Genomic DNA, 25,897 nt, shown 5'->3' on the forward strand with positions numbered 1-25,897 from the left:
TAGAGAGATGCAAATCAAAACCATGATGAGGTACCACCTTACACCAGCCAGAATGGCCATCATCAAAAAGTCTACAAACAAGAAGTGCTGGAGAGGGTGTGGAGAAAAAGGAACCCTAGTACACTGTTGGTGGGATTGTAAATTGGTGCAACCACTGTGGAAAACAGTATGGAGGTTCCTCAGAAAACTAAACATAGAACTACCATTTGATCCAGCAATCCCACTCCTGGGCATCTACCCAGAGAAAACCATGACTCACAAAGACACATGTACTCCAATGTTCATTGCAGCACTATTTGCAATAGCCAAGATATGGAAACAACCTAAATGTCCATCAACAGAGGAGTGGATGAAGAAGATGTTGTACATATACACAAAGGAATATTACTCAGCCATTAAAAAGAACGAAATACCAGCATTTTTTTGCAACATGGATGGACCTAGAAACTATCATGCTAAGTGAAGTCAGCCATACAATGAGACACCAACATCCAATGCTTTCACTGACATGTGGAATCTGATAAAAGGACAGACTGAACTTCTTTGCAGAACAGATGCTGACTCACAGACATTGAAAAACTTATGGTCTCCGGAGGAGACAGTTTGGGGGTTGGGGGGATGTGCCTGGGCTGTGGGATGGAAATCCTGTGAAAACAGATTGTTATGATCATTATACAACTACAGATGTGATAAATTCATTTGATTAATGAAAAAAAATTTACTATATACATATATCATAATGTCAAATTGATCATCAATTGGTATACGTTTTAGTTCTTTCATTCACTTTTAAGATTTATTCACTGGAATTAAGTTATGCATAGCTTTGTCTTTGTACATAATCCACAATTACTTAATATGTGATTCTATAAAATTGAGATCTTCGGTACAGTATTCTAGTATTTGAACTATACTAAAAATTAAGCACATTGTCTTTTTTGGAGATGTTAAGATGATTATAGTTAATTTTTGAGTTAATATTTACCTATTTTCAGAGGTTATTTCTAATTGGTAATAACCAGTGGGACCTTACTGTACAGCACAGGGAACTGTGAGTGATTAGGTCACGTTGCCAAACAACAGAAATTGAAGAAACATTGTAAATAAACTATCCTAGAATAAAAGATGGTAATCATCTATATTTATAAAAATTTCCAACAAAATAGCACAGAGGTATTTAAGAAATATTCCACTTTTGTTTCCCTCTTTCTCTCTAGTGTCTTATTATGAGTTTTTAGGTCCTTTGGTTGCTCTGGTCAAACCAATTAGTTCCCTAGGGGCAAAGTCCCCTGATCCATGAGCTCTAAACTAAAATGTTTTGCATTATCATTTGATCACTGTTTTCTCGAGCTGTAATTAGCTTCATTTCTTCTTATGGCAGGATTTACATGGCATTTTCTTTCGGAGAACATAGGAAAATCTCAGCTTCCCTAATGATGATGTTCTCTTTATACAGGTAAGATGGGAGGATCAAAATAAATTTAACAATGCACAGAGTGGCTTTACTTTCAGACATAGTATTTGTTGTTGTAGTTGCTGTGACTATGAGTAATATCCTCAAGTGTATGAGTGTTATCCTAACGCAACGTAGATAGACTCCAGGATAAGGAATTGAATAGTACAGAAGAATAATTGTATGAAAGTATATACACACATAGCAAAGGGTTAACTGACTTTGACTTTTAGTTAGCATCACATTGTCATAGGGTAATAGGAAAGATATAAGCAAAAGTCAAATGGCGTTATAGTATTTTGGGTCATCATAGGTGGCAATTAATCAGTCTCTTTCTAATGTTGATTAAATGGATGTTTCTAACCCTCTGCCACTTGATAAACAGGCAAGAAAAATTACTGAAGTATGAAAATATTTTAAAAAGGTAATCATGTTGTTTCACCATTAGCTTTGCCAACAAGATGTGTATTACATGATTATCTTCTTTAAGAAAGGGAAGCACATTTATTAGGAACTCAAGATTACAAGATGGAAAAGGATTTCATAAACATCTCACTGGAAGTAAGAGACATAGAGACCAAAAAATCCAAAGCCGAATAATTTCCAACATCATGTCACTTTAAAATATGATGTCGAAATTTTTTTTAATACGTGAAACTATTGAATTTGTTTTCCTGGTCTCTTACATGGTTGGAAATGGAGTGTTGTTATGTATTAATTTTATCTCTAAGCTGTAAGTAGAATGAAGAAAGATTTAGAGAAAGTTGACAAATGAGAGTTGGTGGAGGAGGGGGAGAGAATGGAATGAGCGAGAAAGAGAACCTGAGTCCCTAAGTGGAACTTAAAAAGGTATTGAGTTTGCTGAGTCTTGCAAACTGAAAGCAAAGGAGTGACATGTGTTTCATTTATGCACATAAAAGGTTATTTCAAAAGGGCACAGAATTATTTATATTTTCCATAGATATAAAAAGTTAAAGTAGAGGTGGTCTTTAATCAGAGGAAGCAGAGTTTTACTTGGATGGAAAGAAGCTTTTGTGACATTTGAGAAGATAAGATGCAGAAAGTTTGAGCTGAGGGGGTTGTTAAACTCACAGTGTTTTTAAATAGAGAGAGAAATTTATATAAATGATGATTTAGGTTAACACCTTGTTCAAATCTAACAGCTTTATGTAGATCCTTTTCAGTTTGATGACTATTATTTGGAACTTCAGTTACCAATATTCCCTCCGTCTGTAAAGGACTAAATGTCTCCATGGAGTATTAATCAATTCTCCATAGACCATGAAAGGAACTAATCACAACAGAAGGCCAAGAGGAAGGCCTTGTCTTGCACATCATGGATTATCAAATTAGTTTTTAAAATGTGGGTATAATTAATACATTTGAGAAAAGGTATTTCAAAGTATAATGAGTAGATGAGTTTAAAATACCCTAATTCAGGAGTTTTAGCCTATGAATACTTGATGACTTTTCAGTGAATAAACATCATATCACTGTGTCTCCATTTAGAAACCTCTCTATAATTTTGATCTGAACTGAGATATGGATCCTAACTCTGTCTCAAGTGACTTTAAAACTGTGATGACCCAAGGATGCAGCTTCGATCCCCGGACTGCCAGAGGGGGTTAAAAGGATCCAGCATTGCCACAGCTGCAGCATAGGGTCTGATCTCTGGCTCAGGAACTCCACGTGCCACAGGGTGGCAAAAAGGAAACAAACAAACAAACAAACAAAACTGCGATGACACAAACTTTTCAAGTTTCTACATTCCCTGACATTTGGATAGGTACATCTAAGGTCCATATTTATATCTCCTTCTTCTTTAAATTCACTTTTCCTAAAACTCTCAGTTCTTGCCTAGTTGATGGAGATTGGAGGCCAAAAGGCAAGTAAATTCACAGCTATATGCACATGGCTGATAAGGGCTTATTAAGAAACTCTCCGAAGAGTTTTAGCACAAGAAAGACACCAAGAGATATAATACCACATTTTTTAATACAAAATCCTACAATTATAGAATCTCTGGACTTGGTCCAGAAAGTACTGCCAATCACATCTCATAAATTACCTTTTACTTAAAGTAAGACCTATACTTCATTTCTTTGTCATCCTATACATATGTCTTAATTTCTTCATCCTTTTTCATTTATTTCTTTTCCTCTAAGTCATCTGCACTTTTATATTTCCTTATTTTCTATTACTCTTGGTTGCTTAGAGGTAGGAGCAGTTTCCCTACCAACAATCCTCAAGTATGTAATTATATATTCCTAATTATATGGGTTTTTTCATCCAAATGCATCCTTTTTTACCTTTCAGCAGTAATTTCTGAAGTATATACATAACTCCATTAATACCTCTTAAGATTCTAAGTTTTAGGATACTCGGATACCTACACAAGTACAGTCCTTAACTTTATGGGAGATGGAGAACAAACTTTATGGGAGTTTAAGGAGAACAAACAAAAATATCAATGACTTACATTTGTAGTGAGTATCACAAAGAAATGCAGTGGTTTTTAGAAAGCAAATATATTTAATCTACACAGGGTGGTTTTTATTTTGATCACTAAGAGAATATGAATATTATAATCTGTTGTTATAATATGGAGAGTTAATCACAATATGCTGTTGAAAAATCTTTTATATATGGAATTTTGATATTATCTACTGGCCAATAACATTTTCTTTTCTTATTTACTCATTTATGACATGTATTGTGCACTATTATAGACTTGTGAAAGAAGAGAAGCAACATTATCATTTACTGAATATTTACACATAATAGATTAACACTGAATAAAAGATTATAAAATATCAATTTTTGTATAATTATTTTATACCTCAAATTTCTCTGAAAAGTTAGTATTACGAGTTGCAATTTCATAGATGAACTGGGGTTCCAGAATTTAAGTAACTTGCTCCAAATCATCTTGTCAGTGGCTCAATTAGAGTTTAAATTTTGTTTTACAGAATCCAAAGGCCATATTCTTTCCACTGGGCCATGTTGCTTCTCTAACTAAAACTAAAATTATCAGATAATGTGATATGTTCTTACACAGAGGCCTGAACAAGATGCTTCTCAGTATGCATGACACCCTTCATAGTTTTCAGCTTCACAGACCATGTGCTAAGTACTTTAGGGCAGTGATCCTCAAATTATCTTTGATGAAGGACCAGGGTTGTTTTTCTCAACTCTTTCATGGACTGAGGCTTTAGAAAACATGAAATCATATGCTTGGGTTTTGCTGTGATGTGAAGTCTCTGGAGAAATTTCTAAATGCTTCTTCTCAGATTCAAAACCTAACATGATGCAAACTGGTAACAGACAGTTAATGGACCTGCACCTCTGTATGGACCATTTTTCGTGGCTTCAGGGAGTCCTAATATGAATAGGTGACAATCCCTGCTTTCAAAAAGCTTATAGCATCCCAGGTGAGTTAACACAGTACTCAGTTTACTAAAATACAAGAAATCCTAAAAAATATATGTTGGTAGTATGAAGCAAGACGTCAAATTATTAATAAACCCTGAAGACAAGTGTTTTTAAGAGATAGGGAGTCAGTAGGAAGGGTCCGTTTGCCAGAATAAGGCTTGTAGTCTTGAAAGTCGTTGGAATTGTAGAGAAGCAATGAAGAGTTTGTGTAATTGGAGACAGGGTATATTAATTTCAGGTTGATTTCTGTTACCCCTGTTGACCAGTCTTGTATCTTTTGAAAAACATCATCATAGCATCTACCCTGGGAAGAAGCAGAGGGTGACTCAGTGCAGAGAAAACTTGGTGGTTATGCTGGCAATATAAATTCTAGTGGTCATAAAGCAAGACTTCATGGATGTGGTCAACATTTAAATACTATTGAAGATGAATAGGTTCCCAGAGGTAGGGACTGGGAAGGAGGAAAATGGCCCTCCTCTGGATGAAGATTATAGGCTTGCAAGATTTTTCAATAGTGATTATTATTTTGATGTGACTAGGGTCAAATCATGCTAGATTTGAATCAAAAATCAGAAAGTTTGGGGCTGAATTTATATTACTCTGGCTGACTGTTTTGTGTCTCCTGAGTTACAGAGCACCAACCCTGGGAGGAAGCAGAGGTTCATAAAAACGGAGACAAAACAGCGATAAGAATAACTCTATAGAAGGAGTTCCCGTCGTGGCACAGTGGTTTACGAATCCGACTAGGAACCATGAGGTTGCGGGTTCGGTCCCTGCCCTTGCTCAGTGGGTTAATGATCCGGTGTTGCCATGAGCTGTGGTGTAGGTTGCACACGCAGCTCAGATCCTGCGTTGCTGTGGCTCTGGCGTAGTCCAGTGGCTACAGCTCTGATTCCACCCCTAACCTGGGAACCTCCATATGCCGCGGGGGCGACCCAAAGAAATAGCAAAAAGACCAAAAAAAAAAAAAGAATAACTCTATATAAAAGCCACTCATTTTTGTGTGTGAACACCTTTTAGAGGCCATAAAAACATAAGTTCACTTTTACTTCTAACAGCCTAGTGGAAATAGGCCTTTGTAATTTTGATCTCTCTCCTTTAAATTCATTTAAATAATTATCATAATTCATATTTTTCTATTGTCTTCCATCAGGTAGCAATAGTAAGAAAGCCCATGGATGGAGCAAATCATTCTGTGGTGTCAGAGTTTGTATTCCTGGGACTCACCAACTCCTGGGAAATACAACTTATCCTCTTTGTGTTCACCTCCACATTTTACGTGGCAAGCATGATGGGAAACTCCCTCATTTTGCTCACTGTGACTTCTGACCCTCACTTACACTCCCCCATGTACTTTCTGTTAGCCAACCTCTCCTTCATTGACCTAGGAGCTGCTTCTGTTGCTTCTCCCAAGATGGTTTATGACCTTTTCAGGAAACGTAAAGTCATCTCCTTCAGTGGCTGCATCACTCAAACCTTCTTCATCCATGTCATTGGTGGTGTGGAGGGAGTGGTGCTCCTCGCCATGGCCTTTGACAGATATGTTGCCATATGTAAACCTCTCCATTATCTGACCATCATGAGCCCAAGAATGTGTATCTCCTTTTTAGTGGCTGCCTGGATGACTGGCCTTATCCACTCCACGGTTCAACTGGCTTTTGTGGTAAACTTACCCTTCTGTGGGCCTAATGTGTTGGACAGCTTTTACTGTGACCTTCCTCGGCTCCTCAAACTTGCCTGCACAGACACTTACCAACTAGAGTCCATGGTCATGGCCAACAGTGGATTCATCTCTGTTGGCTTCTTCTTCATTGTGATCATTTCCTATATTGTCATCATTCTCACTGTACAGAAACACTCTTCAGCAGGTTCCTCCAAGGCTCTGTCCACACTGTCAGCTCACATCACTGTGGTAGTCTTGGCCTTTGGTCCTTTCATATTTTTCTATACATATCCATCCCCCTCCATATCCCTGGATAAGTTTCTGGCCATCTTTGATTCAGTTCTCACTCCTTTCTTGAATCCTGTCATTTATACATTCAAGAATCAAGAAATGAAGGTGGCAATGAAGAGAGTATGCAGACAGCTAGTGAGTTACAGAAAGATCTCTTAAGTGATGCCTATGTTGTGAAGAAACCTTGTTGATTAATGATGTTCATTACTGATTTTCAGACTTGGAAAGAAGATCTTGTTTGTCCCACCTTGACTTCATTTTTCACACTGATATCAAGTCTGTTTTTCCTTTCACTTAGGATGGAGAGATACCCACTTCTGAAAAAAGAGCAGTTACATACGATGTATTTATAATCAAAGATTATAGTATCATGAGCCTCATTCCTAAGGAAGAATATTTTATGAAATGATTGTTAGAAATGCATAGTAGGGCATACTTCTTTAAGGCTTCAGAACAGGGAGAACCTGTCTCTCTCTTTAGTGGGAGCCTGTCTCACATACAGGAATTCCTATCAGTACCTGACAGGAGGTTTCAGTGAAGATTGAACTGAGTGTTCCTGTTGTTATGCTGCATTCTGCCCATATTTTATCCCTCCTTTGGGTCTCTGCCAGGGCTGTGCAAGGAGGGCAGAATCTTTGAGAGTACATACACAGAATCTTTGAAAACATGTATGTGTGAGGTCACACATCCCCAGGTCAAACCCTGGAAGCTGTTCTTGGAATACAAAGAACTGGGAAACACCAGGATTTTTCTCTGTGATACACATGATGCTACTCAAACCCATCACATTTCCATTCCTCTTTTCTTCCTATGTCTTCATCTTCATTTTTCCTAAGCAAGTGGTCTCTGGGCTAGGAAAAACTTTCCCCTCTCCTTTTTCAGGCTGTCTTCCTTCTCTTTCTTCCCATCCCATTATTCCACTTTCTTTTCTCTCTTCCCTGCATTTGGTGCTCTGTCCGCTTCTACCTTCCCTCACTGTTGCCCCTGTTAAATTGTTCTGTTATAGTTTATAATATTGTAAAGTGCCTACTCAACATTTTCACATCTTGAAGAAAGTATCATTCTTCAGGAGTTCAGCTTTCTAGTGTGAGTGAAGAGAAAATACTAAAAGGCAAGGGTAAGATAACTTAGAGAAGTGGCTTTCATACCTTTGACAGTGATCCACAGTTAAGAATATAATTGACATTGTAGTGCATACAGTGCCCCATCCCCATCAAAGACTGGATCAATGTTTAACATAGCAATATTTATTCTTATGAATTTTTTTCCTTCTTTCTACTGAGAACTGTTTACAGCCCACTTTGTGAATTTGCTTACAGAATCTCTGATTACTCAGAAAATTACCTAAAAGATAGTTAAACATGCACTGCTTCTCATTAAAAGCAAAATAAATATATCAAGATCAACTTATGTCATTCTAACAGATAAATAGAAATTACTAGTCTTGCTTTAATGTAAGTTTTGATATTAAAACATTGCTAAATTTATTTAAATAAGCCCATCAAACCTTGACTGTCCAAATGTTGTCCAAATATTAATATTGCTTCAATTCAGACTGATTATTTGAAATTTATATGTGTGTGTATACACACATTTATGTCCAAAAAAAATAGAATTTACTTCCTAAAAACCATCTAATCTAAAGCTTTCTATGTCCATTCAGTTTTGTCTTTTATGATACTGTTTTAATTTCTGGAATAACATTTTTCTTAAGATAATGTACTCTTTTTCCCCTTAGTATATTTGATCATGTTCCTTCTAGTATAGTCTCTGTCACCCACATTCATTATTACTTAACCAACAGAACTAGCTTCTCTCCCACTCAGAATTCTTGAAGGAGAGTGATTGAGAAGTTCCTGTCATATGAAGTCATTTTAGTAAATCAGCAAAACTCATGAGCATACTAATATAATCCCCAACAGACACACTTTCTGTTCATACTGTCTTACAAACAGTAAATAGTATTCTTTTTTTTTTTTTTTTTTGCCTTTTTGGATCAATCAACTTATTTTTTTTAATTTATTTATTTGATTTTCAACTGTACAGCATGGGGGCCAAGATACACTTACATCCACCCTTTGTTCTGTTGCAATATAGGTATCTAGACATAGTTCTCAATTCTACTCAGCAGGATCTCATTGTAAATCCATTCCAAGCTGTGTCTGATAACCCCAAACTCCCGATCCCTCCCACTACCTCCCTCTCCCCGCTGGGTGGCCACAAGTCTATTCTCCAAGTCCATGATTTTCTTTTCTGAGGAGATGTTCATTTGTGCTGGATATTAGATTCCAGTTATAAGTGATATCATATGGTATTTGTCTTTGTCTTTCCGACTTATTTCTCTCAGGATGAGATTCTCTAGTTCCATCCATGTTGCTGCAAATGGCATTATGTCATTCTTTTTTATGGCTGAGTAGTATTCCATTGTGTATATATACCACCTCTTCCTAATCCAATCCTCTGTCGATGGCTATTGTAAATAGTGCTGCAATGAACATGTGGGTGCATGTGTCTCTTTTAAGTAGAGTTTTGTCCCGATAGATGCCCAAGGGTGGGATTGTGGGGTCATATGGAAGTTCTATGTATAGATTTCTAAGGTATCTCCAAACTGTTCTCCATTGTGGCTGTACCAGTTTACATTCCCACCAACAGTGCAGGAGGGTTCCCTTTTCTCCACACTCTCTCCAGGATTTGTTATTTGTGGACTTATTAATGATGGCCATTCTGACTGGTGTGAGGTGGTATCAAATGGTAGTTTTTATTTGCATGTCTCTTATAATCAGTGATGTTGAGCATTTTTTCATGTGCTTGTTGGCCATCTGCATATCTTCCTTGGAGAACAGTCTATTCAGGTCTTTTGCCCATTTTTCCACTGGGTGATTGGTTTTTTCCTGTTGAGTTGTATAAGTTGCTTGTATATCCTAAAGATTAAGCCCTTGTCGGTTGCATCATTTGAAACTATTATCTCCCATTCTGTAAGCTGTGTTTTTGTTTTCTCTTTGGTTTCCTATGCTGTGCAAAAGCTTTTCGGTTTGATTAGGTCACATTGGTTTATTTTTGCTCTTATTTCTGTTGCTTTGAGAGACTAACCTGAGAAAATATTCATGATGTTGATGTCAGAGAGTGTTTTGCCTATGTTCTCTTCTAGGAGTTTGATAGTGTCTTGTCTTATATTTAAGTCTTTAAGCCATTTTGAGTTTATTTTTGTTCATGGTGTGAGGGTGTGTTCTAATTTCATTGCTTTGCATGCAGCTGTCCAGGTTTCCCAGCAATGCTTGCTGAATAGACTTTCTTTTTCCCATTTTATGTTCTTGCCTCCCTTGTCAAAGATTAATTGACCACAGGTGTCTGGGTTTGTTTCTGGGTTCTCTATTCTGTTCCATTAGTCTGTCCAGACAGGAAATAGTATTCTTAAAGCAGAAAAAAATGAGTAAGTTGGGCAAAAGACATGGACACTCTATAAAGATATAAATACATACAGACACACACACATACATACAGAAACACACACACACACAAACACATATTCACACACACACCATGACCAATGTTTGAATATTCAATCATATTTAAAAATTAGTCAAAGATGGAGTTCCCATCATGGCGCAGTGGAATCAAATCCGACTAGGAACCATGAGTTTTTGGGTTTGATCCCTGGCCTTACTCAGTGGGTTAAGGATCTGGCGTTGCCGTGAGCTGTGGTGTAGGTCGCAGATGCAGTTCGGATCTGTCATTGCTGTTGCTCTGAGGTAGGCTGTCAGCAACAGCTCCAATCAGGCCCCTAGCCTGGGAACCTCCATATGCTGCGGGTGCACCCCTAAAAAGAAAAAGACAAACAAAAATTAGTCAAAGAATATCCACTAAATACTATGCTTAATACTAAACTAAGCTCTTACAATGGCTGAAAATATTAAATATTATGTTTAAGTGGACACATTACAGACCTGTCAGAAGGATAACTCAAATGACTGGACACATAATTTTAAATTTTATCTAACTTGAAGTGCTTATCTTATACTTTATATTGGTAATATAAAGAAATCTATCACTGTTTCATTAAAAATATCAATTCAGTCTGAATTATCCAAGAATTTATTTTCACTATGTGAATTTGGATTCTCATATAAAAACACTTCTGAGCTATTAATTTTTATAAGAATGGTTCCTGTAAAAGCTTAGCAAATCTAGAATAGTCGTCCTACCTTAACTTGATTATACGCTATACTGAATCAATTCTGTCTTTAAATTAGGAGGGAGGAGCATTTACTTTTGAAGAAAGAGAGTTGTATATAAAATATTTATAACCAAAGATTATAATAATCTTGAGCCTCAATTCCTAGGGAATAATATTTATATGAAGTAAATTTCAGAAACATCTAAGAGAGAAGCTTTCTTTAAGGTCTAATCCACCCTAATTCAAGATGAATTCATCTTAGCTTTACTACATCTGCAAACACCTATTTTCAAGTATGGTCACATTCAGAGATATTGGGCTTAGGCTTTCAACATGTCTACTTGGTAGACACAAGTCAACCCACAATAGAAGTGTAGGTAGTAAAGTTATCTCTAAATATGAATGATTATAGGATAGCTACCTATTAATGAATGAAAATGTAGTTAAAATAAATAGTATTGGGGGCGAGGGAGATGGACAAGGAGTTTGGGGTTAAGGGAGACAAACTGCTACATTTGGAATGGATGGGCCATGGGGCCTTACTGTATAGCACAGGGAACTGTGTATGATTGGTTCAAATTGAAGAAACATTGTAAATCAACTATACTTTAATTTAAAAAATAAATAAAATAAATAATAGAAGGAAATTTAGCCATTTCATACTTTATAAGTAATGGAGCATGAGGAGTTCCTTTTGCGGCTCAGTGGAAATGAGCCTGACTAGTATCCATGAGGATACAAGTTCAATCCCTGGCCTCACTCAGGGGGTTGAGGATCTGGCTTTGCATGAGCTGTGGTGTAGGCCAACAGCTGTAGATCTGACCCAACCCCTAGTCTGGGAACCTCCATGTACCATGGATGTGACCCTAAAAAGCAAAAAAAAAAAAAAAGTAATGGAGTGTGTAGAATCAGCATAAGTTACAAGAATTTATCCTTGTTAGCTAAAGAATCTCTGTTAACTAGGAATATTACAGATAGTAAAGAGTAATATTTACTGCTTTTAGCCATGAGCAGAACAAATGCACCAGGATGAATTTTTCATGTCTTTCTAACAGAAAAAAACAAATATATGAACGACTGGGTCACTTTGCTATACAGTGGAAATTGATAGAACATTGTAAATCAAGTATAATTTTTAAAAAGTAAAAAAAAATAAAATTATGGAAAATGTAGTTATTTTTTTTCTTTTCCTTTCTTTTATGGTCACACCTGTAGCATATGGAAGTTCCCAGGCCAGGAGTCAAATCAGAGCCACATCTGGGGCCTATGCCACAGCCATGGGAACACCAGATCCAAGCTGAATCTACAACTTACACTATAGCTTTGGGCAATGCTGGATTTTTAGTCACTGATCAGATCCAGGGATGGAACCTGCATCATCAGAGACACAATGTTGGGCCCTTAATCCACAGATCAACAGTGGGAACTCCTGTAAAGTTATTTATTAATCATTTGCAATTATAATTCTGACTGTTCTGACTAGAATATAACTTCTAAGTTTTTTGTTGTTTTAAAACTGTGGTTTAGTGTGAACAAAATCCTTATGGGACATTTACTGGAGAAGTTTTATATATGAATGAGTAATGAAACACTGGTCATGGAATGTGTGTGTTTCTTCACTTGTAACTGTACAGAGTGTCTATAAACTTTGTATCATGTTAGAAAATGTCCTTCTTAATTGCTACTTAGGAATAATGTTTACTACCTTGAAGTGAGTGTAAATAGGGTGTTTGTGGCAGTAGAGGGTTATATTTTGTGTGTTTCTGAGCTTTGTTAGTCAATAACCAATTATATATGACAGACAAGTCTCAATTGCCCACCTTTAAGCTGATAAAGACTCTGTCCTTGACCAAACATTAGTCATGCTCCTTTGAGCCCACTTTTCCACTAGGCCTCAGCTGAGTTTCATCCTCACTGGGCTTGCAGAGGCCAGATATAGGAATAATCCTGCTAAATTAGTTTAGAGGAAATTCCCCAGCCTTGGTATCTAATAAAATTTTCAACCCCCTATCCTTTTTTTTCCTTTAGGAGTGTTATAGTAATTGGCCTTATGTTTGGGTCCTTAATCCATTTTGAGTTCGTTTTTATGTATGGTATTAAAGAATGTTCTAATTTCTTTCTTTTACATGTAGTGCTCCAGTTTTCCCAGAAGCGCTTATTGAAGTGACTGTCTTTCCTCTATTTGTATTCTTGCCTCCTTTGTCATAGATTAATTGACCATAGGTGCATGGGTTTATTTCTGGGCTTTCTATCCTGTTCTGCTTCTATCCTGTTCAGATCTATATTTCTGCTTTACTGCAAGCACCCTACTGTTTTGATGACTGTAGCTTTGTAGTATAGTCTGAGGTCAGGGAACCTGATTCCTCCAGCCATTTTTCTCTCTCAGGATTGCTTTGGCTATTCAGGTTTCATTTTTGCATACATATTTTAAAATATTTTGTTCTAGTTCTGTGAAGAATGTCAATGGTAATTTGATAGTGATTGTGTCGAATCTGTAGATTGCCTTGGGTAGTATAGTCATTTTTGACAATATTGAATCTTCCAATTCAAGAACATGGTATATCTTTCTATCTGTTTGTGTCGTCTTTGATTTCTTTGATTAGCATATTACAGTTTTCCAAATACAGGTCTTTTTTCTCTTTAGGTAGCTTTATCCCTAGGTATTTTGTTCTTTGATGTGATGTAAATATGAGGATTGTTTCCTCAGATTCTCTTTCTGAGCTTTCATTGTTAGTGTATAGAAATTCAAGAGACATCTGTGTATTAGTTTTGTATTCTACAACTTTGCTGAATTCATTGATGTGCTCTAGTAGTTTGCCAATAGCCTGTTTAGGATTTTTTATGGGTAGTATCATGTTATCTACAAACATCAACAGTTTTGCTTCTTCTTTTAAAATCTGGATTTTTTAATAGCCTTTTCTTCTCCGATTATCATGGCTAGGACTTCCAAAACTATGTTGAATAAAAGTAGTGAGCATGAACATCCTTGTCTTGTTCTTGATCTTGTTCCTGCAATGCTTTCAGCTGTTCACTGTTGAGAATGATGTTAGCTGTGGGTTTATCCTACATGGCCTTTACTATGTTGAGGTAAGTTTCCTATATTCCCACTTTCTGTAGGGTTTTTAATCAGAAATGAGTGGTGGTCAGACAATGAGAGGCAAACATCATAAGCTGTCACTTATCTATGGAATCTTTAAAAAGGATACAAATGAACTTATCTGCAGAACAGAAATAGACTCCCAGAATTTGGAAAACTTATGGTTACCAAAGGGGCAGGTTGAGGCGGGAGGGTGATGACCTGGGGGTTTCGGATGGAAGTGTTCTAAAATTAGGTGGTGATGATGGTTGTACAACTATATAATTAAGTTCATTGAATTTAAAAACAGAAAAATAAAGTCATGATGTGCCACAACAAAAGAAAGAAAGAGAGAAAGCAAGAAAGAAAGAAAGAAAGAAAGGGGTGTTGGATTTTATCAAAAGCTTTTTCTACATCTATTGAGATAATCATATGCTTTTTATTCTTCAATCAGTCACACTGACTTATTTGCACATATTGAAAAATCCTTGCATTTCTGAGATAAATCCCACTTGATCATGGTTATGACCCTTTTAATCTATCATTGGATTCAGTTTGCTAGTATTTTGTGGAGGGTTTTTGCATCTATATTCATCTGTGATATTGGCTTGTAATTTTTCTTTTTTTCTGGTATCTTTGGTTTTCTTATCAGGGTGATGATGACCTCATAGAATGAGTTCAGAAGCATTCATTCCTCTGCAATTTTTTGGAATAGTTTCAGAAGGCTAGGTGTAAACTCTTCTCTAAATGCTTGATAGAATTCTCCTATGAAGTTTCTGGTTCTGAACTTTTGTTTGCTGGGAATATTTAAATTACTGATTCAGTTACACTACTGGTAATTGGTCTCTTTACATATATATTCACCCTTGGGAGATTGTACATTACTAGGAATTCATCTGTTTTTTCTAGTTTGTCCATTTTATTGGTGTATATTTGTTCATAGTAATCTCCTATGATTCTTTGTATTTCTTTGATGTCAGTTATAACTTCTCCATGTTCAGTTCTGATCTTAATGATTGGGGACCTCTTTCATTTTTTCCTGATGAGTATGGCTAAAGGTTTTTCAATTTTGTTTATCTTTTCAAAGAACTAATTTTCAATTGGATTAATCTTTTCTATTTTTTTTCAGTTTCTATTTCATTTATTTCTGCTCTGATCTTTATGAGAATTTTGTCTATTTACATTTATATAGTGATTGTCATTTTGTTAATTATTTGAAGGTTTTGTTTGTAGTATTTTTTGCCTGCTTTCTTCTTCTTTTGCTTGCTTCCCATGTCATTTGATGACTATCTTTAATGTTGTGTTTGGATATTTTTCTCTTTATGTGTGTATATCTAGTATACATTTTTTTTTTTTTTTACTTTTATGACTGCCGTCACAGCATACAGAAGTTCCGGGGCCAGGGATTGAATCCAAACTGCAGCTACAACCTATGCTGCAACTGCAGCCACACCAGGCCAGGGGTTGAACCTGCGCCTCTGCAGTGACCCAATCCACTGAGATCAGACTCTTTGTTTTCTTTTTTTGTATGGTTGTTTTTTATTCTTTTTTTTTATTTTTACTATGATTGGCTTACAGTGCTCTGTCATTTTCAGCTGTACAGCAAAGTGACCCATTCATGTATTTTTTTCTCACATTATCATCCATCATGTTCCATCATAAGTGATTAGGTATATACTTCTCTATGCTATACAGCAGGATCTCATCTCTCTTGCCCCTCCTCTTGAAATGCAACAATTTTTATTTACTAACCCCAAGATTCCCAATCCATCCCACTCCTACCTCCTCCTCCCCACCCCCTGACAAATATGAATCTGTTATACATGTCTATGATCTTTTCTGTTTTGTAGATAGATCATTTATGCCATATTTTAGACTTAACATATAAGTGATATTGTATGGTGCCTTTCTCTTTCTGACTTACTTCACTCAGTATGAAAGTCTCTAGTTCCATGCATGTTGCTGCAAATGGCATTATTTTGTCCTTTACTATGGGTGCATAGTATTCCATTTTATATATGTACCATATCTTCCTAATCCATTTGTTGTCAGTTGGCATTTAGGTTGTTTCCATGTCTGGGCTATTGTGAATAGTGCTGTGATGAACATGTGGGTGCACATACCTTTTTCAATGAAAGTTTCTTCCAGATATATGAGCAGGAGTGGGATAACTGGGTCATATGGTAGTTCTATATTTATTTTCTGAGATATTCCATACTGTTTTCCATAGCAGTTGTGCCAATTTACATTCCAACCAATAGTGGAGAAGGGTTCTCTTTTCTCCACATCCTCTCCAGCATTTGTTCTTTGTTGACTTATTAACTGTGCCACTCTAACTGATGAGAGGTGATATCTCACTGTAGTTTTGAATTGCATTTCTTTAATAATCAGTGATGCTGAGCATTTATTCATGTGTCTGCTGGTAATCTGTATGTCTTTGGTGAAATGTCTATTTAGGTCTTCTGCCCATTTTTCAATTGGGTTCAATTGGGTCATTCTTTTTGTTGTTGTTGTTGAGTTATATGAGTTGTTTGTATATTTTGGAGATTAAACCTTTGTCAGCTGAGTCATTTGCAAAAATTTTCTCCCACTGTATGTGTTGTCTTTTCGTGTGTGTGTTTTTTTTAATGGCTGCCTTTGCTGTGCAGAAGCTTTTGTGTTTAATTAGGTCCCATTGCTTTATTTGTGTGTTTATTGTCTTTATTCTAGGAGGTGGATCAAATAAGATGTTGCTGTGATTTACATCAAAGAGCTTTCTGCCTGTTTTCCTCTAGGAGTTTTATACTGTCTGGCCTGACATTTGGGTCTTTAATACATTTTGAGTTTATTTTTGGGTATGGTGTTAGTGTTCTAATTTCATTCTCTTACATGCAGTTATCCAGTTTTCCCAGCACCATTTATTGAAAAAACTGTCTTTCCTCCACTGTATGTTCTTGCCTCCTTTGTCATAGATTAATTGGCCATAGGTGTTTGGGTCTATTTCTGGGCTTTCTATCCTGTTCCATTGATCTATATTTCTGTTTTTGTGCCAGTACCATACGACGTTGATGACTCTAGCTTTGTAGGAAAGTCTGAAGCCAGGGAGCCTGATTTCTCCAGTTCCATTTCTTCTGTTCAGTATTGCTTTGGCTATTCAAGGTCTTTTGTGTTTCCATACATATTTTAAAGTATTTTGTTCTGATTCTGTAAGAATATCATTGGTAATTTGAAAAGGATTGCGTTGAATCTGTAAATTGCCTTAGTTAGTATTGTATTTTGACTATATTGATACTTCCAATCCAAGAGCATGGTGTATTTGTTCACCTGTTTGAGTCTTCTTTGATTTCTTTCATCATTGTCTTATAGTTTTCAGAGTACAGGTCTTTTGTCTCTTGAGGTAGGTTTATTCCTAGGTGTTTTATTATTTTTGATGCAATGGTAAATGGGATTGTTTCCCTAATTTCTCTTTCTGGTCTTTCGTTGTTAGTATTTAGAAATGCAATACATTTCTGTGTATTAATTTTGTATCCTGTGACTTTTCCAAATTAATTGATGAGATCTAATAGTTTTCTCGTAGTGTCTTTAGGATTTTCTAGGTATAGAATCATGTCATCTGCAAACAGTGATAGTTTTACTTCTTTTCTAATTTGAATTTGTTTTATTTCTTTTTCTTCTCTGATTGCCATGGCTAGGACTTCCAAGACTATGTTGATTAACACTGTCTTGTTCCTGATCTTGGTGGAAATGCTTTCAGTTTTGCACCATTGAAAGTGATGGTAGTTCTGAGTTTGTCATAAATGGCTTTTATTATGTTGAGGTAGTTCCCCTCTGCGCTTACAGTCTGGAAAGTTTTTTTCAGGAATGGGTGTTAAATTTGACCAAAAGCTTTTTCTGCCTCTATTGAGATGATCATAAAAGTTTTTATTTTTCAGTATGTTGACATGGTATATAACATTGATAGATTTGCAGATACTGAAGAATCCTTGCATCCTGGGATAAATCCTACTTGATGGTGGTGTATGACCTTTTAATGTATATTTGCATGCAGTTTGATAATATTTTGTTGAGGATTATTGTATCTATGTTCATCAGTGATATCAGCCTGTTGTTTTCTTTTTTTGTGGTATCTTTGTCTGATTTGGTATCAGCGTAATGGTGGCTTCATAGGATGAGCTTGGGAGTGTTCCTTCCTCTGCAATTTTCTGGAAAAGTTTCAGAAGAAGAGGTGTTAACTCTTCTCTGAATGTTTGGTAGAACTCAGCTGTGAAGCCTTCAGGTCTTGGACTTTGCTTTTTGGAAGTTTTTTATCCCATTTTCAATTTTAGCTCTTGTAATTGGTCTATTCATATTTTCTATTTCTTCCAAGTTCAGTCTTGGTAAGTTGTACCTTTGTAAGAATCTGTCCATTTCTGCTAGGTTGTCCATTTTATTTGCATATATTTACTCACAGTAGTCTCTCATGATCGCTTATATTTCTGCAGTGTCAGTTGTAACTTTTTCATTTCTAATTTTATTGATTTGAACCCTCTCCCTTTTTTTCTTGATGTGTCTGGCTGACAGTTTATCAATTCTGAAGATCTTTTCAAGGAACCAACTTTTGGTTTCACTGATCTTCTCAATTGATTTATTTTCTCTATGTTATTAATTTCTGTTCAAGTATCTATGATTTCTTAGCTTCTACTAATTTTGGGCTTTGTCTGTTCTTCCTTCTCTAAATATTAAAAGTGTATGGTTAAGTAATTTATTTACATTTTTTTCTTCTTTCCTGAGATTAGATTGTATTGCTATAATCTTCCCTCTCAGAACTGTTTTTGCTATGTCCCATAGGTTTTGGATTTTGTATCTTCATTGTCATTTGTCTCTACATATCTTTTCATTTCCTCTTTGATTTTTTTCAATGATCAAATGATTATTTAGTAGCATATTGTTTAGCTTACATGAGATTGTTTTCTGCTGTTGTTTTCTTGTTGATTTCTAGTCTCATATCTTTGTGATCAGAGAAAATTCTTGAAATAATTTCAGTTTTTTTAAATTTATCCAGGCTTGATCTGTGCCCCAAGATGTGATCTATCCTAGAGAATGTTCCATGTGCACTTGCAAAGAAAGTATATTCTGCTGCTTTCGGGTGAAGAATCCTTTAGGTATCAGTTAAGTCTATTTGGTCTACTGTATCATTTAAGGCCTATGTTTCCTTGTTGATTTTGTCTGGATGATCTGTCCATTGCTGTAAGTTGGGTTTTAAAGTCCCCCACTGTTGCCTTACTGTCAATTTCCCCTTTTATGGCTATTAGTAGTAGCCTTATATATTGTGCTGCTCTTGTGCTGGGTGCATAGGTATTTAAATTTTTTATTTCTTCTTCTTGTATTGATCCTTTGATCATTATGTATTGTCCTTCTTTTTCTCTCATGACTTTCTTTATTTTAAAATATTTTGTCTGATATGATTAATGCTACTCCTGCTTTTCTGTAATTTCCATTTGCATGTAATATTTTCTTACATCCCCTCACATTAAGTCTGTATGTGTTCTTAGATCTGTAATAGGGCTCCTATTGACAGCATATATATGGGTTGTGCATTTGAATCCACTGAGCAAGTCTTTTTCTTTTAGTTGAAGTGTTTAAACCATTTACATTCAATGTAATTGTGGATACGTATGTACTTATTGTCATTTGCTTAAATTTGGGGGGTGTGGATTTCCAATTTAGGGCTTTTTTTCCCTTCCTCTTTCTGTTGACTTTTCTTACAATTGGCTGACCACGTTAGTGTTATGTTTGGCTCGGTTTTTCTTTTTATGTGTGTGACTATTATAGTCGTTTGACTAGTGGTTCCCTTTATATTTTGATATATCCATCTATATGTGTGCAAAATCGTTTCATCTTATTGGTCTCCTTACTTTCAAATGCATTTTCAATGTTCTGCATTTGTCCTCTCCTCTTCACATGCTTGCCAGTTTAGATATCATATTTTTCAGTGGGTAGTTTCCTACTTGTAAATTATCTTTTCTTTACCAGTGAGCTTTTTCATTTGTAATATTCTTGTTTCTAATTGTGGTTTTCCTTTTCTGCTTAGAGAAGTTCCTTTAGTGGTTGATGTAGAGCTGGTGCAGAGGGGCTGAATTCTTGTAGCTTTTGCTGGTCTGTGACGCTTTTGATCGCTCCATCAAATCTGAATGAGAGCTTTGCTGGGTAGAGTATTCTTGGTTCTAGGTTCCTCTTCTTCATCACCTCAAATATATTTTGCCACTCCCTTCTGGCTTGTAGAGTTTCTGCTCAGAGATTGGCTGTTATTCTTAGGGGAATTCCCTTATATGTGATTTTTTTTGTTTTTCCCTTGTGGCTCTTAATGTTTTTTCTTTGAACTAAATTTTTGTCAGTTTGATTAGTATGTGTCTTGCTGGGTTTCTTCTGGGGTTTACTTTGTATGGAATTCTCTGTGTTTCTTCCACTTGAGTAAGCATTTCCTTTCCCATATTTGGGAAATTTTCAGTTATAATCTCTTCAAATATTTTCTCTGGTCCTTTCTCTCTATCTCCTCTTTATGGAACCCCTTTGATATGAATGTTAGTACATTTAATGTTGTCCCAGATGTCTCTTAGGGTCTCCTCAGTTCTTGTCATTCTTTTTTCTTTATTCTTTTCTGTAGCAGTTATTTCCACCCCTCTGTCTTCATCTCACTTATTCACTCTTCTGCCTCCATTTACCTGCTATTGGTTCCTCCTAGATTATTTTTGATTTCAACTTTTACACTATTCTTTAAATGCTCTAGCTCTTTGTTAAATATTTCTTTTAAGTTCTCAACCTGTGTCTCCATTCTTTGTCCAAGATCTTGGATCATCTTTACTATCCTCACTCTGAAAACTTTTTCAGGAAAATTGCCTAACTCCTCATCACTTAGTGATTTTTTGTGTGTTTTTGTCTTGTTCCTTTGTCTAAAAGCTGCTTCTTTGTCATCTCATAGTGTCTACCTTAACAGTTGGTATATAGATTTTGAAGCTTGTGCTTGAAGCATGTGCTTCCTGGAGTTCTCAGGGGTGGTGATGGTTCATGTGTACCCAGAGCCTGTGTTGGGAGTAACGGTATCATACTTTTTCTCCTGAAACTGGGTATCTTCTATGGACAGGGATAGAGTCTGTGTGGTAGGTGGCAGTATTTCATAGTTCATAGTATTGCTTTTGTAGCTCTTGGGGTAGTAGTATCTCTTCCAGGCCCTCCTGCTGGCAGGTAGCTTTGAGGGCTATTTTTTGTAGCTTGTAATGTCAGCAGTTTCTCCTGCCACCTCTCTCTTAGCTGTGTAGGCTCTAGGGACTGCTCTCTGTAAATATAGAATCAGGTGCCTCTATTCTGCCAGTATACTCCCCTTGCTTGGCCACTCTAGGGAACTCTCTCTAAGGTTCAGGGGCTGGGGGCTTCTCCCTGATTGTTGCTCACATGCTCTCTCTGTAGCTGCAGGATGTGCATTTCTGGTGGTCCCTCCCCCTGCTTTGCTACTGGTAGGAGTGCTCTCTGTAGCCCTGCAGATTGGGATGTCAGTTAATGGGCATCCCCGGCTCCCTTGATATGGAAAAAAAGTACCACTGGTGTGAGCCTTCCCAGGGCTACTGGCAGGGGTCATGTATCTTGTGATTTTCTCCTGTCAGGCAGCCCACAGTTCCATCAAGGTGCTGGCACCAGCAGCCCTCTCATGGGAATGGGTACTGCTTCTAGCAGTTCTGGTGCTGCCACGCTGGCAAAACCCTCTGCAGATTTTCTGGGTGGAGCTGAGTTGCCTGTGTTTTCCCTGCTCAAGTAGGTCACTGCTGTTGCAGGAAGTGGGCGCTGCTACCAGCAGCTTTTCTGGTGCTGCCCTGCTGGCATGAGCCTCTACAGATTCTCTGGATGGAGCCAAGTGCTTCTGTTTTCCTTGATCTCTCAGGGCATGAGCACCTACACTGCTGGCAGCAGCCCTTTTGGTACAGGTTGGGCTCTGCTAGCACAGCACACACACCACCACTACTCCCACCAGCAGGAACTGGGAATTTGTGTTATTCCACCAGACAGTTGCTCCACCTGCTCCAAGAAGTCTGTAGCCCAAAGGGCGGGCTGCTTCCCAGCCATTGCTAGGCAGCCATTATGGCCAAGTGGTTCCTCAAGCTGAGGCAGGCAGTGTCCCACAGCTTGAGAAAGTGAGCATAGGTAACAAGGCTGTAGTGGTGGATCCTGACCCTTCCTTCTAGCACCCCCAAACAATGGTGTCTAGTCTCTAAGCCCAACTGGTTTGCCTCCGCTTAGATGTTCTCCGCTATAATCGCCCTATACTCTAGTCTCTCCAGGCTATTTCCACATGGCCAGCCCCAGCTTTTTCCCTACATAGCCAGCCCCAGCTCCCTCTCTGTGTCTGATCCCTAAGGCCAAAGTTTTAGTTCCCAGTACCTGCTGGACCCTCTGTGGTTGCCCGTTGCCCATAGCACTGACCATTTGTGGAGGACTGTCTCCTTTTTAACTGCTTCACACCATTCATCCAGAGTTACTCCTCCTTTTTTGGTTCATCTTGTCGCTGGTCAGGAAAATTCCCGGGGGTGCAAGAGCTATTCCTCTTTCCAGCTCCCTTCTGGGAGAGCAAATCCCACCTCGTTTCCTTTTGCTTCTTTTTCTCTTGTTCTTCTTCTTTCTTTCATCCCTCTCTGGTTTTGCCTTGTTTTTTCTTGTTCTGTCCTAGTCTTGAGGTCTTTTGTCAGTTTTTCGCAAATTTTCCGTGCGAATAGTTCCACGTGTACTTGTATTTTCCATGTATTTGTGGGAGTAGAAGAGCCTTATGTCTTACTACTCCACCATCTTAAGACCTCCTCATTTGCAATCAGATTCTTAACCCACTGTACCACAGCAGGAGCTCCTACGTTTTTAATCTGTGTTTACCATGAGATTTATTTATGACAATCTAGGTATATATGTGATTATTTTCAGTTGCTGATCTTTTTTTTTTTTTTTTTTTTTTTTTTTTTTTTTTTTTTGTCTTTTCTAGGGCGGCACCCAAGGCATATGGAGGTCCCCAGGCTAGGGATCTAATCGGAGCTGTAGCTGCTGGACTACACCACACCACAGTAACACAGGATCCAAGCTGCATCTGCGACCTACACCAGAGCTCACGGCAATGCCAAATCCTTAACCCACTGAGCAAGGCCAGGGATCGAACCTGCAACCTCGTGGTTCCTAGTAGGATTGGTTAACCACTGGGCCACGACAGGAACTCCTGAGTGGCTGATCTTTTAATTTCAAATGTATTTTAGCAACCCTGCATTTATCACCCCCTTTTGCATTTTTCATGTTTTTTTACATCATATCTTAGAACTTTTTGTCGTGAGTTCCTTAAATACTTATTGCAGATATAGATGAATTTTACTCCTTTTGTCTTTTAACCTTTATAAATAGTTTACTTACTATCTTTTTTTGAATATTTGCCACTGTCACTGATATTTTTTCTTTTATAATTTTCATATTTTTAGTTGTACCTTTTTCTTTTTCACTTAAAGATATACCATTAACATTTCTTATAAAGCTGGTTTGGTCGTGTTGGACTCTTTTAGCTTTTACTGTCTGTAAAATTTTTAATCTCTCCATCATATTTGAATGAAAGCCTTGCCAAGTAGAGTATTATATGTTGTAGATTTTTTTCTTTTCATTACTTTAAATATACTGTGCCACTCTCTTCTGGCATGCCAAGTTTTTCCTGAAAAGTCAGGTGATAGCCTTATGGGAGTTCCCATCTATTTAACATGTTGCTTTTCCCGTTCTTCTTTCAATATTTGCTTTTTCATTTCTAATTTTTTCTATTTTAATTACAATATATCCTCTTTGGTTCAATCTTGTTTGGGACTGTGTGCTTCCTAGATCTGGATGTCTGTTTTCTTTCCCAGGAGAAGGAAGTTTCCAGCTATTGTATCTTCAGAGATGTTCTCTGTCCCTTTCTTCTCTATTCTTCTACTGGGACCCCTATAATGTGAATGTTAATATACTTGATGTTATTAGCAGTCTCTTAAACTGTCCTCATTTCTCCTTCCTTTTTTTTTTCTTTTTCTGTCAACTTCAGTGATTTCTACTACTCTGTCTTCTAGATCACTGATCTAGTCCTCTATATTATCACTTCTGATATATGTTTTCATTTAGTGATTATTCAGTATTCTTCAGGTCCAGTTGTTATTTCTTTAGAATTTCTAACTCTTTGTTAATTCTCACTCTGTTCATCCAACCTTCTCCTGAGTCCTTTGACCATCTTTCCAATCATAACTTTAAACTCTTTATTGGGTAAATTTCTTAACTCCTCTTTACTTAGTTTTTCTTCTGGGATTTTTATCTGTTCCTTCATTTGGAACATATTCCTCTGTCACCTCACGTTGTCTATTTCACTGTTTTTATTTTTCTATGCACTTTGTAGGTTGATTAATTTTCCAGTTTTGGAGAAGAGGTCTTTCATAAGAGATGCCCTATGGTGGGATGACACCCATAAGTGGTCTGATAGGTGTAGCTGGCCCCCAGTCCTGTTTGTTGCCAGGTCTGCCTTATGTGAAGGCTGCCAGCCTCAATTAGGTAGGGCCAGGTCATGAGGCAGCTGGCTGCAAAGCCCTGACAGGATCTATGGCTTATACAAGCCCACTGGTGGATGCAGCTGAGTTCCAAGTTAAGTGGCTCCAGGTCCCGGTGTCCCTGATCTAGAGTTGGCCTGCTGACGTGCAGGTTCAGTTCCTGACATGACTGGCTGTGGGATCATGGATATCCAAAGCTGGTGTCAGCCCACTGGTGAGGGGGGCTAGGTCACAGGATGGCTTACTGAGGTGTCCAAGGTGTCTTATAGCTTGTTTTGACTGCTGGTTGGTGGTGTCAGAGCACAGGGGTGTCTTGGGTCAACTTACAACCAGCTGTTAGGCAGAGCTTCTTCCTAACATATCTGACTATATGGTCCAGGGTTTCCTAAAACTTGTATCAGCCCACTGGTGTATGGGACCAAATCTGGGATGTCTGGATGAAGGTTCTGGGCTATCCCATTGGTCTGCTGGTTGGTGGGGCTACAGCACAGGGAAACCTGGGCCTAGTACTATCCTGCTCCTAGGTAGGCTGGGTCCTGCCATGGCAGGCTTCAGAACTATGGCAGACTGAAGCTGAAACACAGAGGGACCCAGATCAAGTGCCACTCACTGGTGTATGGCACCAGTTCCTGAGCCCTAAGGTAGCTATGAGCTTGGGGGGTCTTAAGGCAGCTAGTTCATTGGTACATGGGGCTGTGTCCCTGTCTGGCTACCTTCTTGGCCTGAGGCATCCTAGTGCTAGTGATGAGAGGCTGGTGGGTGGGTCTGGTTCCTGCTCTAATAAGCTTAGAAGGGGGAATCTGAAATAGTGCTTGCCAGAGCCAGTATCCTCATGGTAGAACAAGCTCCCCAAAATGTCTTCTGCCTGTGCCTCTGTTCCAGGGTGAGCCCCAACTGTATCTGGCCTCTCCAGGGAGCTCTCTAAGATGGGCAGGTGCATCTCACCCTGGCTGATTTCATATGTCTACTTCTGTCTTGGGGCCCAGAGGTGTGATATTTTGTGTGTGACTTTCAAGACTGGAGTCTCTATTTCCTACAGCCCTCTGCCTCTCCCTAAGGTAAGCCCACAGTCCTTCAAGACCAATGTCCTAGGGACTTGTCTTCATGGTTCAGGACACCCAGGTTGGGTGGTCATACCTTTAACTCCTTGGGGAGAATCATTGCAGTTGTAATTATCCTGCTGTTTCTGGGTTTCCCACCCAGGGGTTTGAGCCTTAACCATGCTGAATCTCTGTTCCTCCTATTCAACTTATTGTGTTTCCTTCTTTATATC

At 37.8% G+C, this 25,897-nt stretch overlaps 1 protein-coding gene and 1 long non-coding RNA gene across 2 annotated transcripts in view; one reads left to right on the forward strand and one right to left on the reverse strand.

Annotated features, from left to right (window-relative positions):
• Window positions 1-25,897, reverse strand: part of LOC146401763 (uncharacterized) — a 909,931-nt gene that overhangs the window by 577,208 nt on the left and 306,826 nt on the right. The gene's annotated exons all lie outside the window — the stretch shown is intronic.
• LOC110261723 (olfactory receptor 4F3/4F16/4F29-like) lies at window positions 6,051-6,998 on the forward strand. The gene has a single exon (XM_021100017.2). The coding sequence runs from the start codon at window positions 6,060-6,062 to the stop codon at window positions 6,996-6,998; it is 939 nt and encodes a 312-aa protein (XP_020955676.1). The 5' UTR covers window positions 6,051-6,059.

This window comes from Sus scrofa, chromosome 7 (assembly GCF_054392235.1).
Source record: "Sus scrofa isolate SSC_HxYL_T2T_F1_AM1 chromosome 7, Sscrofa_HxYL_maternal_Yorkshire_Landrace_v2.0, whole genome shotgun sequence".
In the NCBI taxonomy this organism is placed as follows: Eukaryota; Metazoa; Chordata; class Mammalia; order Artiodactyla; family Suidae; genus Sus; species Sus scrofa.

What these genes read in the sequence shown, in the direction of transcription:
- LOC110261723 (XM_021100017.2), top strand. Translation starts at nt 6,060, where the DNA reads ATGGATGGAGCAAATCATTCTGTGGTGTCAGAGTTTGTATTCCTGGGA.